This window comes from Microcaecilia unicolor, chromosome 6 (assembly GCF_901765095.1).
Source record: "Microcaecilia unicolor chromosome 6, aMicUni1.1, whole genome shotgun sequence".
In the NCBI taxonomy this organism is placed as follows: Eukaryota; Metazoa; Chordata; class Amphibia; order Gymnophiona; family Siphonopidae; genus Microcaecilia; species Microcaecilia unicolor.
Window position 1 is genome coordinate 160,532,804 of NC_044036.1, and position 15,366 is coordinate 160,548,169.

General features: G+C 40.4%; 1 protein-coding gene across 1 annotated transcript in view; it reads right to left on the minus strand.

Moving 5' to 3' along the window:
- CACNA2D3 (calcium voltage-gated channel auxiliary subunit alpha2delta 3) overlaps nucleotides 1-15,366 on the minus strand; it is an 877,278-nt gene that overhangs the window by 598,704 nt on the left and 263,208 nt on the right. The window contains exon 4 of the mRNA XM_030205518.1: nucleotides 4,966-5,025. Coding sequence (XP_030061378.1) covers nucleotides 4,966-5,025 — 60 coding nt within the window. The remainder of the gene's footprint in view (nucleotides 1-4,965; nucleotides 5,026-15,366) is intronic.

The window sequence follows — 15,366 nt, forward strand, 5'->3', positions numbered from 1 at the left end:
TGTGTGGTGGCAGTGGCTCCTTACTCACTGCAAAATTTAAATATGGGAGTAAAAGGGAGAAAGCTTTACTATCACAAGATTGATGAATTGCTAGAAATGCTTGCTTTAAACTTTTAATTGTTTTTTTAGGTACAGGATAAAAGTGAGGGCAATTTTCATGTAGCCCTTACTGCTGCAAACTCTAGCTTTGGGGGGTAATGTTAGAAACATTTTTGTGCCTAAAGCCCTGTTCTATGTGCAGATAATTATCCCAGGTGGTGCACATGTAAAAGTAAGATGGTGGCAAGGAGATGTGTACTGTTACATGACCTGAGTGTAGACATCTTCAGTGGTGGGATTTTTGAGGAACGCATGCAGAGTCACAATTCATACACACATTTTTCATGCTAACATTTAAGCCTGCTTCTGGTGAATTTATAAGATAGGCTAGAAATTGGCACCTTTTTGCCCTCTCATCCTAGGTGACCTTTTATGAAACCTAACCTCCCCATGTGTATCTGCACACCGTTGCATATGCAGGGTAGCACTATAGAAATCATAGTAGTGGTACCACTCATAACAGTAGTAAGAGATGCAGGAAAAAATCACCTTCTCTATACAGTCTGCCCAGTTCTGTCCATACTGCTAAGGATACATTCTAGCTGCCTGCCACTGATTGTGACTGCAACTGTCTTCAAGATTTCTCCTTATCTAACACACTTTTTTCAGTCTTGCTCCTCTGCTTTCCATCATAGGTAAAAGAGCATACACAATTCTCGACTTGGTTCCCTCCAGCATCCACCTTTTCTATGCCTAACCCTAAAACTACTATTACTACTACTTATCACTTCTATAGCGCTACAAAGGCATACGCAGCGCTGTACATCATACATAAAAAGACCGTCCCTGCTCAAAGAGCTCACAATCTAAGTAGGACAGACAAACAGACAGAACAACTAAGAGGTAAGGGAATTAAAGAGGAGGGGATAAAAGGGTACAGAGTAGTGGTTAGGAGTCAAAAGCAGCGTTAAAGAGGTGGGCTTTTAGTCTGGATTTGAAAACGGCCAAGGACGGGGCTAGACGTTGTTGTTACATTTGTACCCCACGCTTTCCCACTCATGGCAGGCTCAATGCGGCAATGGAGGGTTAACATGGGGCAATGGAGGGTTAAGTGACTTGCCCAGAGTCACAAGGAGCTGCCTGTGACGAGAATTGAACTCAGTTACTCAGGACCAAAGTCCACCACCCTAACCACTAGGCCACTCCAAGGTAAACGCTGTAATAAGGTAAATAGCTAGAAATGTTACTGTGGTCATTGCTTCAACATCCATCCTCCTAAGTCACCGGCATGATTAAGCAACAGTAGGGATACATAGGACAAAATGTTTTGATCTGCTGTGTTTCCAGTGCCATATAGCAATTTTCAATTTGTTTTGTTTAGTTTTTTTTTTTAATTTGCATTTTGGAGGCAATCATTAATAGTGCATAGTCTTCACAAAGAATGAACACTATCTACGGAGAGTGCACACTCATCACAGCATGGGGGAAATTTTTTAATTTGAGGTTTTCCAGTAGTTTGGGCTAACAATAACATTTCCCAGATCCTTTCAAATGAATGCACATCCTCACCAGACAGGCCTGACTAGATGAGCACCTGTAGTTCTCTGATTACTGCTTGTAATTTGTGCAGATCTGCAGCCTGAGAGAGACTCCAGATGCTAGAAAAAGCAGAAATAGAAGACGAATCTGGACCAGTAGGACGTGAGACAGTGATGTTGGAATGGTCCACTGATCCAACTGAAGAAGACAATGAAGGTGTTGAAAATGAAGAGTACAATCTCAGAGATAGGTTTATTCAAGCTTCTAGAATCTGTTAGAAGAGAGACATGTGTGTAACTATGCAAGCTTAAGCAACACTCTGTACACACATAATAGCTATCTTGCAAAAAGCAATACATCAGTACACACACTATACATAAATAGAACTTTGCATTCTGATAGTCTATAACAACTTATGTTAAGTGTAGATATCTATGTACACCAACTGTTTTCTATGGATATGATTTTAATACAAAACACTACTGTGAAAGTCCAAGATTCAAAACTAGAGTATACATACCACCGATAAGAGGAAGACAATATATTGCCATCTCAGAAAAAAAATGTAAGTGCTATTTAATGCTCTCAGCAGCATAGAGCCAAAGAAAAGAGATAAAAGGCAGCAAGATGTAAGACCTAGAGAAAAGAGAGGAAAGGTACAATACAGATTTAATTTAGAATAAGGAAGAAGCACATTAGAAATCATAATTCATAGTGCTTCATGCTCAAAATTCAAGTAGTAGGCTATCTGGAAGCTGCATTTACCCAAAGGAGATGCAGGGAGTATCAGAGGCATGGGTAGCCTGGAAGAGGCAACTACACATATTCATTTTCTGGGAAAAAGTTAAACACGCACACAAAAAATCTGCTGGTTTCTTTCTCACTAGGCAATTTTGGGAGGCAAAGTATATGCCTATATTCCCTTCAAGAACTGGGCAAAGCCCATATGTATTGGAATGTACATTGTAGAAGATCACCCCATTAACGATAAATTTCAAAGCAATATATGACTGAGAGGACTTACAGCTCACTAGAGTAAAAGCTGCAGTATACAAAGTGTCTGTACTTACCAGCTCCTGGAACCAGTGGTGCTCAAATCAGTTTGAGCCACTCTGGGTCCTTTAGTCCATCATTTATTTTTTGAAAATCCTGTGGGTGGGGTATGTAGTCTTTCCATCAAAGTGTGACAGGAAAGTGTGTCATGAGGAGGCTCGGGGTTTCATATCTGCCATCAAAGGGAAACAGGACCTTTTCTGGTGCAGCATTAGCATTGCCAGGATCTGGAGGTCTGCACGGGAGAAATGTCTGTTCCTCTTTCTTCCAATTTGCGCTTCTGTTTCCCAGGCACAAAAATCTGAAACTAGAAGATGCTCTCATCTACATGTCCAGAAAATCCAGCCATCCAAAGTGCACATACAGAAATCTGAGCTATGCACATCAAAAAGCAGTTACATACCTCATAAACCACATCTTTGAAAATACCTATTCTATAATGGTGCACCTATATTTAGGTGCCTATAAGACTAATATTCTATAAAGGAAAGTAATAGCTGAAAAATTGGTAGGGTAAAATATTGAGCCAGTGGTGGTCAACTATTTTTGGCTGCCACCAGCGGTATGTCCGGATATTCAGTGTTGAGGCATGTCCAAGCACCAGCATTAAATATCTGAGTTTATGTGGCTAGCAATCTCTTATGTGGTTAAGCGAGATATTTAGCACTTAACCACCTGTAGGAGCAAAGCAAGTACTATGAAGACTATGAAGCACTATATACAGCACTATATAACAAAAATGTATGGGATTATGATATATGGCACTATCCAGCATTAACAAAATAAAATGCAGGCTCAGTCTAATTTCATGTTTCATTGCTCAAACCTGTTGCTTAATGAGCCTTGGCCTTGCATACAGACAAAAGAATGCTGCCAAGGGTGCCAATGTACCAGAATAACAATGTTGTTAGCAGCACCAACGTCATGTCCAGACCAGCCAAGGACTCTTGGAATCTCCCTTGCAGCCAGAGAAGCACTGTGGCTGCCAAAACTGCACTTTGCTTGTGAAATCCTGGCTCCTTATCAAGGAGACCCTTTCAATATGGTGTCAGTGAGGTAATCTTCTGGCTATTGAAGCCACAACATGTGGGATAAACAAAATCACCAACAAGACCAGAAGGTACTTCATTAGCCCAGCTGAAGCTCTTGATCTCTGTACAAAAGAGGCTCTTATCTGAGGATGTAAAAAACTTTTCATCTGAACTGCAGTCCCGTGTTGTGTCTGATTGGCCTCTAAGGATCACTCTGCCATCTGTTGGATGTCTTCATCACGTTGTATAGTTGCCATGTATAGATCTTTAGTGCTGCGGGGTTAGAGTAGCTGACTTAAATAAAAGTCAGCCTAGGATATTGTGTGTTTACTTTGAACTGTTTCTATGATAAGACCATTTTCTGTCTTCATTCCTGCAGTTTTCATATTGTTTTTGTTGATATTGTAAATAAATAAGCACTCTATTTTTTTATAATACTTGGCTGTGAAGTTCGTTCTGTTTTTATTTGGGCGCTAGGAATTTGGGCCTAAAGGTAAAAGGGAACACATTTGCTTGTCTAATGCTGGAACATGGCCGAATCCTGTTCTTTTTGTAATTTATACTAAGTGTCAGGCTCCCCCAAAACACCCTAAAAGGTTGTTATCTTTGTATGCCCCACACCATCTAAGCAAAACTGGATAAAGATAGGACTAAGTTTTATGCTGTTTGATTTGTCCAGTTAACCTAGGCGGTTAAGTGCTGAATATTAGCACTTAACCACATAAGTGCCGACTCCATCCCAGACAGCCCACAAAATAGTCGGGTTTCACTGTAGTGATTCGTGCTAATATTCAGCAGCACTAACCAGTGAAGCTGATAGCCCCAAGTAATTTAAATTACTTTTGAATATTGACCCATTAAATTATAGCATTCTACAATTTACATGCATAACTAGGTGCTCCACTCATGCTTCACCCAAACACAGCCAAAGTGCATTTCCACATTCTAATTACACGCTATCGCATACAGATGCCTTTTTATGGAAAAGGGCATAGACGGAATTTTGGTATTTACCTGCCTGTATTCTAGTCAATTATGAGCATATTCAGTACATAAATGTTGATACATTCTTTGTAGAATTACCCCATAATGTCCCAGTTAGGTGCACTATTAAAAATATAAGTTCATAAGTTTCAGTCCAAAACAATAAATGCACTGTTAAATGACTATAGTGAAAACACTTTTGTGCCTTTAAAAATCTTCACATCCCTTTACGTTAAAATAGCATGAAAGCTGCCGATTCACAATAATGCATTCACGTATACTTCTGATCCATTTCAGAAATGAAAGAGTTAACAAGTACCTGCAAATCAGCATCAAATTCGTGTTTTAAGTGGGCTTCCTCTGCCGCTTCAACAAGACGCTAAAAAAGACAAGTAACAATTTGTTATACCCATTGTTGTTACATGCCATCATTTTTTTTCCAAAAATAGCACATCTCCAGGAAGGAAACCTGGACAGAATTCAGTGAAGGAAAAGGTTTGCTACCAAAGGAATTGCACATTCAGGAGCATTCATCACGAGTGGATGAGACAGAATTATTGGTAACTAGAATATTTTGAAAACATGTGGGGGGAAAACTGAAGAAATCAGATTTCAGCATAAGGATTATGGAGCCCAATAGAAGAAGCAATTAGCTTGCTGGTTGCACACACACAAAGACTAACATCGACTGTGCATACTGTAACAGGACTTGTTTATCCCTTCCTACCCTAGCTGAGATTATATTCATGCGAGTGTTTTTGACACTCACTGAGGCCCCCCTTTATCTCAGCAACTAAAAGGCCGTCTCTTATTTTTCTCGAAACGAAATGGCCGTGCGGTAAGTGAATCACTTACCGTGCAGCCATTTTGGGGGAGCACTTACCGTCACCCATTGAGGTGGAGGTAAGGGCTCCCGTGCTAACCCAGCAGTAACCGGGCAGAACGCGGCGCTGACTGATTACTGCCAGGTAAGCATCGGTGCTAGAAAAATAGAAAATATTTTTGTAGCACTGAAAATATCATGCATTGGGGGCTGGAAATACTGCTGGACTCCAGCGATAGCCTGGCGGTAGTTCTGGACTGGCGCATGGCAAGCCCACTGCAGCGCACCAACCTTTATGTAAAAGGGCCCCTAAAAAAATAAAATTTTATTTTAGTGCTCAGGCAGGTCTGGGAGCAGAGATTGGACATGTTCTGTGCTAATCGGTTAGTGTGTGGGCATTGCCATGTGCTAACTGATTAGCACTGGTTTAGCTCATGAGTCCCTACCACCCACAAAATAAGTAGCGGTAGGGGCTCATGCACTAATGGCCATGAGCTAATGGGAAAATTAGCACATGGCCATTAATACGCAAAATAGAAAAACTGGACATTTTACCCCAGCAGTAAAAATGGTCTTGGCGCATGGGAATGATCCGCGTAAGAACTCATTAAGGTGCTAACAATCAGTTATTGGCAACAATTAAAATTTATGCCTGTACCTTCCTAGTCAGGATTCTATAAAGATGCGCACATACATTTTAATTGATTGTTAGCACCCAATTATTGCCAATTAACTGCTTGTCAATTAAGTTGAACACGTAATCATGGAATATGCCCTGTGGCATGCAATTTTGGGCAATGAAAACAAAAAAGTGAGGAAAAGTTGAGGAGGAAATAAAAAAAAAATGTAACTTTATTGGTGATCAAATAACGTCCCGACAAGGCTGTGTTTCAGCATCAAAGCCTGCATCAGGGGTCAAACAAATCTTCTTAGGTTGTCGCTTGATAAAAAACCAAAAAAATATGGCATAGGAACTTCCTTAAAATACAAGAATTGTGAAGTCAACTATGAAGCACCTGTACGGCAATACACAGAAATGATGTTGTCGGGTTGTTATTTGATCACCGATAAAGTTAATTTGGGGGGGGGAGGATTTCCTCCTCAACTTGTCCTCACTTTTTTGTTTTCATTGCTGTTGTTTTGCGTGAGGACTTTCCTCCCCGCTTTTTGTTTCATGCAATTTTGGGCACCATATATAGAATCCGGGGGTTAATGTCATTGTCCCCAAAACAAAAATGAAGAATAACCCCCCAAAAAATGTACAATGCTTCAAAAGACATGGGAAACAAACAAAACACACATTTCTAGGCTGCCCATCCCTACTTCTTGGACTGAGTAGTGTGAGATCCTGCAGTGAAGAGAGTCTCCCCAAATGTAGGGCCCTTGAAGAAACCTCCCCAGGTCACCCCAGAGGTAAAAGAAGAGATTCAGCTCCCTTTGCTCACACTTTGCCTTGGATCTTGTGGAAATAAGGTACCAGGCATCATACTTGGTACCCAGAAAATGCCTCAAATAGAAGCCGCCATCAACTATAAAGAGTGGCAGTAGGCTGCTTCATAGAACAGCTGCAATTAATTTCTGGGAGCACCACATAGAGAAAATGCCTCTCTTATCAGGATGACCTTTCCTAGCATCCGAGTTGTGCTATGGATATAAACTTGGCTAATTTTGGTTTGTGAAAATCTATCTTAGTGCACTGTGTTCTTGGTCAACCTGCTTCTTCAGGTTTCAATCAATATTGCAAGTACGCTAAGGCACCAGGATTTGTGAAAAGCAAACAATATTAGTATATCCATTTCAGAAAAGTCTGCAATATTTTAAGTTCGTTTCACGTTGTTTTGGTTACCTATATATAAAATATAATTTTTAGATTTGTAGTGTTGACTTTGGCTTTATGTTTGAGTCTTTCTTAGCTCATTTTGTACTGTGCTTGTTGTGACCTAAAACTAAGAAAGCAAACTGAATAAATTATTTAGACAGAAGACGTTGGTTGCTTGAAGCTCTCCCTTTGAACAATGTAAACTGCAGTGAGTGATCCTTGATGCATAGTTAAATTTAATTAAAATCCGAAGCAGTCGAGCACAAAAATTGGTCAAAGGCTCTCCACCACAGCAAAACTGATTTATTTTTTTGGGGTGGGGAGGGGAAGGGTTAGTTTGTGGACAGTAGAGTAATTAAATATTATTTTTCACATAAGAAGCATTTACTGACTCAGTAGAACAGAAATGATTCTAATACATCATAATGCATCCAGTTCATTGGCCAGAACACATATAATCTAGAAGGATAATTCACAGCTTTTCATGTACTGTAGTTTGTATTGACACCAATGTTTTAAAACTACACTTTGCTTTGGATATATAATAAATCCAAGCCAGTGGTTATCTCTGCAGATGAGAGAAGACCCAGTGTGTCTCTCTAAGGGCCTCTCTTACCAAACCATGCTAGGGATTCCCTATGTTGCAATGTCAACAAAGCCCATTCACTCTGAATGGCCTTCATCAGCACTACCATGTGGGAATCCCTACTGCGGTTGGGTAAAAGAAGCCCTGTATTTGGAAAAGAACGAAGGGAGGGGACAGAAAATCAAAATGTGATTATTTTACATCCCAAAGGATTATCATCCTGGCTCTGCAGCTTTTGAGGAAAGCAATATTTTTCCAGCCCTATTTTTTGAACTGAATGTATTAATCAGAAACAGATAAATGACTAAACAAATCTTTGATTAATTTTATTTGTCTGCATCCAGACTTTTGAGATGGTGGAGGTTTGCTAGGCTTGATCTGATTTCAGCTTTTCAAACTTCAATGCAAACAGTTACAAATCCTAAAATGAACTGGGGCAGATTAAGGATGTCCATTTGCTTGAAATGGTTTGGAAAACATCAGTGGAACAAAAAAAGTTCAAATGAGCCCTCAAGACTGGAGCAATGAAGAATCCTTTGCCCCCCCCCCCCCCCCCCCCCCCCGGTTTACTAAGCACTGCTAGCAGCTGCCATAAAGCAGTGCCGACACAGCCCGTTCAAACTTTCTCTACCCAAAGACTAAGAGTGGACTAACACGGCTACCACACCTCTCTACCCAAAATGAAATTTATCATTGGGAAGGAGTTAGAGCAGAGGTTCCCAATCCAATCCTCAGGACACACCCAGCCAATTGAGTTTCCAGATCTTCAGGAATGAGGTAAATTTGCATACAATGAAGGAAATGTATGCACATCTATCTCAAGCACATTCATTGTGGATATCATGAAAACCACTGGCTGGGTGTGTCCTGAAGACTGGGTTGAAAACCCCTGAGTTAGAGGTATACCAGGGAGCATGAATGTGCTTTAATCAGAAAGTGTTGAATATTTATTTATTTGTTTATAACATTTTTTATCCCACACAATCTCAATAATTCATGATAGCTTACAAAAATAACATTCACAATTAAAAACATACAGTACACTTAAAACATAATACAACTTTATAACATTTATCCAATCTACCAGCTTTCTCGTAATCATATTTGCTCCATAAAAAAAACTACCCATTATTATTTCTTCTCTAAAAGCAGAACTAAAAAATATATCAGCCCAAGCTTGTCAAAATTCATCGGTTATATTGGGTCACATAAATACCTGTCCTAAAGGTTATCAGATAAATTTAGCCAGATTTATGCAACAGCCAGACTTAACTGGGCATCTCATCTGTCTTTCTTCTATGTTTGTGCAGTGCTGCGTACGCTTTGTAGCGCTATAGAAATGCTAAATAGTAGTAGTAGTCATCCCTGAGTATCAGACCTTCTGAACTTAAAGGCAGTAAGCACCTGCCAGCCCTTGAGTAGCACAAATGTTATGTCTCATAATATAGTAAAACAGATTTTTGCTTATTTATACATGAAATGGATTTACTCTACAACATTTCAGCACTCAGACCTTTTCATGACAATAAACACTGCATACATTGGCATGTACAATCATGTTTAATTACATTTATTTTGAATGTTTCCCTATAATGAGAATGTTTTCTATTGTGGTTTCCATTGATTCTCATCTTCTCATATGGTCTAGGCCTGAATCATCATTGAAAGGATGCATCATACCAGTCAAATTGAAATGAAAAGGTCTACTGAAAACCACAATAAAAATATGCAACATTGCATGAAAATCTTAACAGCAGCAATGTGAGCTTTTTTTTTTTTTTTTTTTTTTAAAGCTTCTTATCCTTTTATTCATAGGTCTACTCTTACAGTAAGCTTAGATGGCATGTTAGATTGCCCTCTGCTGGCTGAAATCTGTTTACACTTCAGTCCTTTCCACTTTTGCACTGCAAATTAAGGGGTCCTTTTACTAAGGTGCACTGAAAAATGGCCTGCGGTAGTGTAGGCGCGGGTTTTGGGTGTGCGCAGACTCATTTTTTAAGTGCACCTGCACAAAGGCCTTCTTTTTTTGCCAAAAATGGACGTGCGGCAAAATGAAAATTGCTGCACGTCCATTTTGGGTCTGAGGCCTTACCTCCAGCAATTGACCTAGTGGTAAGGTCTCACATGGTAACCGGGCGGTAATGAGCTATGCGTGCCAAATATCACTTGGTGAGCGTCCAATATGCACGGCAGAAAATAAAAATTATTTTTTTAGCTGTGCGTATTGTACACGCGCCAAAAATGAAATTACCGCAAGAGCCACACGGTAGCCATGCGGTAACTCCATTTTGACACACATTGAGCGCACATAGACGCTTATGCGGCTTAGTAAAACGGCCCCCAACTATTTAGAATTCCGAGATAGGGCTCTGCACAAGGAAGGGCATTGCAAGATGAGATTTTCTGGTGTTCAAGACCCAAAGACATCTAATACTACCATTACCACTACTCCAGCTGCTATTACCAATCATTCCTACAGTGCTACCAAATGTACACAGAGCTGTACAGACACATATAAAAGACAGTCCATGGAGTGGAGGAGTAGCCTTGTGGTTAATGCAGTGGACTTTGATCCTGGAGAACTCAGTTCAATTCCTACTGAAGCTCCTTGTGACTCTGGGCAAGCCACTTAACCCTCCATTGCCCCAGGTACAAATAAGTACCTATGTATACAACTTTGAATGTAGTTGCTAAAACCACAGAAAGGCGAAATATCAAGTCCCATTTCCCTCTTCCTATTTGAGATTCTACATGGAATGTTGCTAGTGGAGGAGTAACCTAGTGGTTAATGCAGTAGACTTTGATCTTGCAGAACTGAGTTCAATTCCCACTGCAGCTCCTTGTGACTCTGGGCAAGTCACTTAACCCTCTACTGCCCCTGATACAAAATAAGTACCTGAATATTTATTTATTTTGGTGCATTTGTACCCCACATTTTCCCACAAGAGCAGGCACAATGTGGCTTACATTAATTCAAGAGGATACAATACAGTACATAGATGGCACAGATACGGAATGATACAGGAGGGGAAGGAACAAGGGATAACACAGAGAGAATGTCAGGGGCGAAGCAACCGGCGAATAACCTGTACAGTCAACAAGAGAGAGAGGTTAAACAGTGGAGTTGCCAGTGGAATAAGCCTTGTCGAATAAGAATGTTTTTAAGGACTTCTTGAACAATTGGTGGTCGACTAGCTCTTTTAGTTGTTTTGGCAGAACATTCCAGGATTTAGGACTGATGTAGAGGAAGGATGAAGCAAAAATATATGTAAACCGCTTTGAATGTAGTTGGAAAAACCTCAGAAAGGCAGTATATCAAGTCCCATTTCCCTTCCCTCTATGGAACTTATAGTCTAGGTGAGACACCCAGAGGTGGCAAGGCAAATAAGAAAACTTCAGAAAGTAGGATCTACTAAGGGGGGGGGGGGGGGGGTCTTATCAACGTGAACTACCATTGATGGGTTAATTTACCTTTAACCCAGGTTATTAGAAAACAAAGGGCCTTTTTACGAAGATGTGCTATGAAATGGGCTTAGTGCAATCTAATGTGGGACTTTCCCATGTGCTAAGACCATTTCTACTGCATCCCTAAAAAAGGGTTTTTTTTTAGTTTTTTAATTTGCAGGCCATGTACTCATGTTGTCAAAAATAATTAACACAGGAGTACTTACCACCCCCTAAGCACACTCCCTAAATTTAACCCCCTTTAGTAAAAGGGTCCCTACATCTCAAAAAACATATAGAGGAATTAGAAATGGTACAGAAAAGGGCAACCAAAATGATTAAGGGAATGGGACAACTTCCCTATGAGTAAAGGTTGAAGAGGTTTGGGTTCTTCAGTTTGGAGAGGCAATAGTGAGGGGAGATATGATAGAGGTCTATAAAATCTTGTGCAGAGTGAATGGGTAGGTGTGAATCTCTTGTTTACTATTTCCAAAAATACAAGGCACACAATGAAGTTACTAAGTAGTATATTTCAAATAAATTGTAGAAAATATTTCTTCACTCAACATGTATTTAAGCGCTTGAATTTGTTGCCAGAGAATGTGAAACACGAAAAGCGTTCCAGTGACAGCCTGGAGGGAAAGGACAGGGAGAAAAAATGACAGGTGGATGGGCAACCAGAAAGTGACAAGGCAGTATCATTTTATGTTTTTCGTAATGTACTAGGAAACCCAGATCCTTGTAAAGTCCTGTCTGGAAGGTGTCAAAATATTTTCTCATTTTAACTTCAGAGGTCTTACATTTCTTAATTGTTTTAAAGTTGCATCTTAGTATTTTGACCATAAAATCATTTATGCAGTGTCCAGGTTCTTAGAAATGTTCACCTACAGAGGTGTCTCCCTTAATTGCCTTGTGGTGTCTGTGTGAGTTGATTCTTGTCTTTAGCATCTGTCCTGTTTCTCTAATGTGATAACGTCCTTCACTTTTTATTTTTGCATTGAAATATATCTATATATCTAGATAGATAGATAGATAGATAGATCCTATATAATAATTCTCACCTCCAACGTTCTGACTTGCCTGGGACTGTGGCTCATTCCGAGTTGGTCTGCTAGGCTCCGTAGATCAGGCTGACATCACCGTAGCCATTATGATGTCAACTTCAGAACCCGGGGGGGGAAAAACATGCCTCACAGCTGATCCATGTCCAGAGGAGGGTCACTGGACATGGGTAGCTGGAGGGGGGCAGGGGAAGAGGAGGGTCGCTGGACATGAGAAGCTGGAGGGGGGGCAGGGGAGAGAGGAGGGCCGCTGGACATGGGTGGCTGTGGGGGGGCAGGGGAAAGAGGAGGGTCGCTGGACATGGGTAGCTGGAGGGGGGGCAGGGGAGAGAGGAGGGCCGCTGGACATGGGTGGCTGCAGGGGGGGCAGGGGGTCGCTGGACATGGGTGACTGGAGGGGGGCAGGGGAGAGAGGAGGTTCGCTGGACATGGGTGGCTGCAGGGGAGCCGAGGAAAACCTTGCTAGCGCCCGTTTCATTTGTGTCAGAAACGGGCCTTTTTTACTAGTTTATATATAAAACATTTGAGGAAAAATATGAGTAGGATCCCTTTATTCTGAATGTCATACCCATAAACCTATGTGAGTAACTGTGGGGTCTTGTGATATGCGCTGGCTGGCACAATTTGAAGTTTGCCGTATTGCAAGGATTGGTGCTATTCACTTCTCTTTGAGTTTCTGTTGGGAGTTTGCTTTTCATTCATTTTTTTCTTCATATTGCGTGCTTAGATATTTGTCAGAAGGCTAACATTGGTGGAGCTGTGAATATCTTGTTCAATAACTCATCCTCCTGGATGTACATCTTTTAAAATGTTTCTCAATATTTTTTTCTCTCTCTCTCTCTCTCTCTCTCTCTCTGAGGTTTTCTTTTCTTTGTACTGTAGAAGCTTTCCCTGGGTATGTTAAGCAAAGAAGCAATTTTCCTGGATATCTTTTTAGGATTGTATCCTTTCTGTTTGAAGGATTTAGTCAGAATATATATGATGGTATCATGTGGGTTGGCTGTGTATAATGGACTGTTAAGCAGACACTGTGAGGAGAGGTTTTGCAAAGGTGAGTGTGGATTCTTAGCTCTACAATTTTCAGAAACACAGATTTATATCTAAGCAGCATTTTAACTGACATTGGTTAGAAAAGGTAATCAGACTGACTTTAAGAGAAATATCTATGCACATCATTTTGTATGAGAAAAGTACTCAAAAGAAAGCAGGTACAAATAATTGCACAATTTTCAAAGGAGAATGCTGTCTGCCCTTCCTCTTTGAAAGTGGATGCAAAGCCCGTGGGTAAAAGCACCTGTAAACCTCGCATCTGTGAAAGCTGATTTGAAAAATTGCCTTCCATAATTAGTTGAAATGCAATTTCTGGAGTTGATAGGTTCAGTATAAGGCTAAAAACCAGATGACGGCTGTAGCAACCAATTCTCACACATGACGAGAAAGAAATAAAGCAAAAGAGGTAAAAACTGATATAGGGAGACTTAAACAAGAAAGGATATAAAAATATACATCAACATGAACAGCAAAGTTACCATAATTTTACAAAAGGAATATGAAATATAAACATATTTCTTCACCATGGGGCTAATGCCTACTTACCACAGGTTAAAATCCACTATCATGGGATTTTTTTTGTGTGTGTTACATTTGTACTCTGCACTTTCCCACTCATGAAAGGCTCAATGTGGCTTACATGGGGCAATGGAGGGTTAAGTGACTTGTCCAGAGTCACAAGGAGCTGCCTGTGCCTGAAGTGGGAATTGAACTCAGTTCCTCAGGACCAAAGTCCACCACCCTAACCACTAGGCCACTCCTCCACTCAGGTGTCTTGCAGCATTTTTATATTTGGCATATACTACCCCTGCGCTAAAAAATAGAAAATATTTTTTATTACTGTGGGTGTGTTTGGGGAGTAGACAGTAGAAGTGGCCAGCACTAATTGGTTAGCTCAGCTGCATCACTGTACACTGATTAGCATGTGGTTGGCACAAGAGCCCTTTCCACGTAGTAAGCAGGTGTCGGTAAGGGCTCCCACACTCATAGTCACATGTTAATTGGGAAATAAGTGTATGGCCATTAATTAAAGAACTGGAAAATGTGACCATTTTATAACCACACTAAAAGTGGTCTCAGTGTGTGGGGAAAGCCCCATGCCACTAATACTGCAGTCCACTTTTTATCGCAGCTTACTATGGGGGCCCCTATAATCTATATTGCTTCTCTTTCAGTTGATTAAGATAAATTTTACTGATGTTTGACCAGACCAGTCAAAAGTCTATACTAATGAAAAAGAAAGGCAATTGGATGAAAGAACTCCCGTGTTGAGTTCCTCCGGCATCAAACTGCATACAAATGATATTAATACCCACTTTCAATTAAGATAGCTGCTATCTAACCTGAAATTCATCATGTTATGTTGTAATGATTTGGATGCTGAAGTGCGTGATTTGTAAAATGGCTAAAACTGGAGACAGCAGACTATTCAAATTATTTCTGAACAGTTCAACATAGCTCTAGGGAGACATATACCACAGAGCCTAGTTTTCAATCATCAGAGCCATTTTCAGCAATAACTCCATCATCAAAGAATGTTATTTTGATTAGGTGGCACACATGGGAGCATTCAATAATTGATCACAATCATGAGCATTAGCATGACAAGTTATTTCTATTGCTGTGTTTGGGGGGTTCAGTTAAAAGGAGAGAAAGCAATTGTCTTGAAGGAAAACAACAAAACCTCTGTTGATTTATTTAGATTTTGCTCACACCTTTTTCAAGATGAGTTACATACAGGTATTTTTCTGTCCCTGGAGAGCTCACAATCTAATTCTGTACCTGAAACAATGGAGGGTTAAGTGATTTGCTCACAAGGAGCAGCAGTGGGATTTAAACTGGCTACCTCTGGATGTCAAGACTTGTGCTCTAACCACTAGACCACTCCTCCATTGTGATAAATATTTAGAAAAGTTGGTTCTCCCCACTCCCAAAAG